This window comes from Setaria viridis, chromosome 3, assembly GCF_005286985.2.
Source record: "Setaria viridis chromosome 3, Setaria_viridis_v4.0, whole genome shotgun sequence".
In the NCBI taxonomy this organism is placed as follows: domain Eukaryota; kingdom Viridiplantae; phylum Streptophyta; class Magnoliopsida; order Poales; family Poaceae; genus Setaria; species Setaria viridis.
Window position 1 is genome coordinate 38,697,693 of NC_048265.2, and position 3,033 is coordinate 38,700,725.

Here is a 3,033-nt window from a genome sequence, read left to right on the forward strand (position 1 = left end):
TTCGTGCTATTCTTATGCTTCTCCCATATTCTGCTGCGATGTGGACCCCGTAGCCGTGCCCGACGCCGAGGCTGAGCACGCAGCACATGCGGTGTGCCTCAACCCCAATCCGCGACCGTGCCTGAGGATGAGGCCCCAGCGGCGCTCGAGGCTCTATTGAGCCCCGACACGAGTGGAGCGCGCCAGGGAGCCCGCCGCGCGTGGTCACCAGGGGCCACGTCCTCATCATCCGCAAGGCTGTCGACCCCCACGCCCTCCGAATCCGCACCGCAGCTGCCCATGGTGTCGTGTGCTGCCGCCGCCTTGCTATTTCCCTGCGCCGCCAACCGATTCTAGGGTTTGGGAAGGGGAATCAGTGGGAGAGAAGAGAGCGAGAGAGGCCTGGGTGCCTGGCCGCCTGGGGGAGTCGTGGGGGATTGGGAGAGGATGACGAGTCATGGCTGGCCCTATCCTTTGCTAGGGGCATTTTTGTCCACTCGTATAAAAATTGACGGAAGGGGTAACGGAACCAAACGGGAGTGTGAAGAAATTTTACATTGGTGTGAAAGGAAGGCTTCATTTTAGTGGTGTCATGCAGGGAAATTTCCCTTTAATTTCAGTGTATGCATCCGTATAGAATTCTTGGCAGGCATCTAGCGACGCCGAAGGAGATCGAGCGTCCCTTTTTCGCCAACCTCTTGTATGACTGATTGACTTATGTATGAGTCAGAAACCCTAGGTTTGCTTGGCTTTGACGTATACGTCGTCCTCAATTGCTTGCTGTTGCTGGACGACGAGAGTCGGAGACGCGGAGCATGTCCGACTCCGATTCTTTGCTGGCAACCAATCTCACGTTTCCGAATGTCTCCCGATATACACATTATTGGCCTTTACCACTCGCCGCACCAAGCACCAACCCTCCTGTCCAATCCAGCGTCTCGATCTCCCTTCCCCACTCGCGACGCGATGCAGCAAACCGCCGCAGTCGCCGCCGTCGGAGACCACACCGCCGCAGGAGTGCCCCGCAAGAGGCAGCGCATTCCCATCGCCAGCGCTCAGGACTACGAGGAAGTCTGCTGCCTCGGCGCCGGCAGCTTCGGCGTCGTCACCAAGGCGCGCCATCGCGCCACCGGCGAGACCGTCGCCATCAAGCGCCACCGATCCACCGACGGCCGCAACGGGGAGCTCCTGCGTGAGGCGCGGTTCCTCGACGCCTGCGGGGGCCTCCCTTTCCTCGTCGGCTACCACGGCCTCGCGCGCGACCGCGCCACCACGGAGCTCTGCCTCCTCATGGAGTACGTCGGCGGCCCGACCCTCCGCGACTACCTGCGCGATCGGCGCCGCCGCCACAGGCCGCCGCTCCCGGAGTCCACGGTTCGCGCCGCGATGTGGCAGCTGCTGACGGGGGCCCGGGGGATGCACGAAAGCCGCGTGGTCCACCGGGACATCAAGCCCGCCAACATCCTCGTCGGCGACGACCACCGGATCGTCAAGATCTGCGACCTCGGCCTGGCGATCTACACGTCGGAGCCGCCGCCGTACGCGCAGGCCGGCACGCTGACGTACATGGCGCCAGAGGTGCTGCTGGGGAAGAACGACTACGACGCGCGCGTGGACGCATGGTCGCTGGGCTGCGTCATGGCGGAGCTCCTCGAAGGGTGGCCGCTGTTCTTGGGCAACGTCGAGGCGGAGCAGCTCTCGGCGATCTACGAGGTGCTCGACGACATGCCGGACGACGGCCACCGGCACGACGGGCTGCGCGAGCTCTTCCCCGAGGAGACGCTGTCCAAGGATGGGTTCGAGGTCCTGAGCGGCCTTCTCGCGTTAGACGCTGAGAACCGGCTCACGGCAGAGGCCGCATTGAAGCTGCCGTGGTTTGACAACGTCGGCGCACTGGCGCTGCCGAAGGAGGAGGAGGTGGTAACCGCGTCGGCGATGGTGCCCAAGAAGAAGAAGCGGCTGCTTATCACTCTGCCGCCACTGCCAAAGAAACCTAAGGTCTTCTGAGCGCAACTTGGGTGTCATATGTCGTTGCACTGCATGTGTGTAAAGATTCAATTCTTTGATTTCTTTTGTAGCAATACAGAATCAACTTGCATTGGTGTAATGGCTGTTGTAATAGGTGAGCTTTTGTGAAATATTATGATGGAAAAATACTGAGATCAATTACACTACGACAAGCGCTATACTGGTACTGTTTTGAATGAATTCACTTGTACTTGGCATCTCTGAACTTTGTTGCTATAAGCTATGCTGGCATTCCATGATAGGTGCACAACGTCTCTAATAAGCTAGGCAGATTATGCACAAGAAGAAAGTGTGCCAAAACAATACCTATATAGCCAAGCAAACTACATCATATTATTAGCTCCATATATGATGACTTACATGTTGCACATCTGTATATAAGTTACCAAAAAATCCAAAAATATGTATGATTAGAGTTGGAGGAATTAGAGTTTGGTATTGAGGATTTAGCGTTTAGGGTGCTGATTTACTTGCTCAGCTGTAGAGGGATGGTCCGGTGGCATTGGCTGGGCCAGGAATACCAAAAAATGTTTGGGTCCGTGCAATTAGCCTGTGAGTTCGTCCACAAGGCTGCTTTCAGCCCAATTAGTATGTACTAGCAGCCTTTGTCCGGTTTGTGATTCGTGTAAGGTGCAATTTCAACCCACCTGATGTGTCTAGGTCTAGGTGTGCTAGCTTAGGACCAACTAAAATTTAGCTAGCTAAACTTTAGAAACATTCTTTTAGCTAGCTAAAGTTTAACTAGGGATGTTTGGATCCACTAGTTAAATGATAATTGAAGAGGTATTTGTCTATTCTACCCCTCCCTTCCACTTTATTTAGAAACTTTTCCCCAGGTGTTTGAGGGGAAAAATCACACGAAGATTTTCTAACCGCAGGCATGCCAATGTACTAAGTACACAAAATAAGAGGGTGTTTGGTTCCATGGACTAAAACCTTTTGGACTAAAATCTGCACTTTAGTTGGACTAAACAGCCAAACACTTGGACTAAAAGTGGACTAAAGTCCTTTAGTCCTTTAGTCCAC

The 3,033-nt window shown here is 54.8% G+C and overlaps 1 protein-coding gene across 1 annotated transcript; it reads left to right on the forward strand.

Annotated features, from left to right (window-relative positions):
- The first annotated feature begins 583 nt into the window (after positions 1–583).
- On the forward strand, positions 584–2,131 carry LOC117849274 (putative cyclin-dependent kinase F-2). Its single transcript, XM_034730837.2, has one exon. It carries the CDS (start codon positions 697–699, stop codon positions 1,984–1,986), a length of 1,290 nt encoding a protein of 429 aa, XP_034586728.2. The 5' UTR covers positions 584–696; the 3' UTR covers positions 1,987–2,131.
- Positions 2,132–3,033: the final 902 nt, after the last annotated feature.

Coding starts and splice junctions, on each gene's coding strand:
- LOC117849274 (XM_034730837.2), top strand. CDS start 697: ATGTATGAGTCAGAAACCCTAGGTTTGCTTGGCTTTGACGTATACGTC.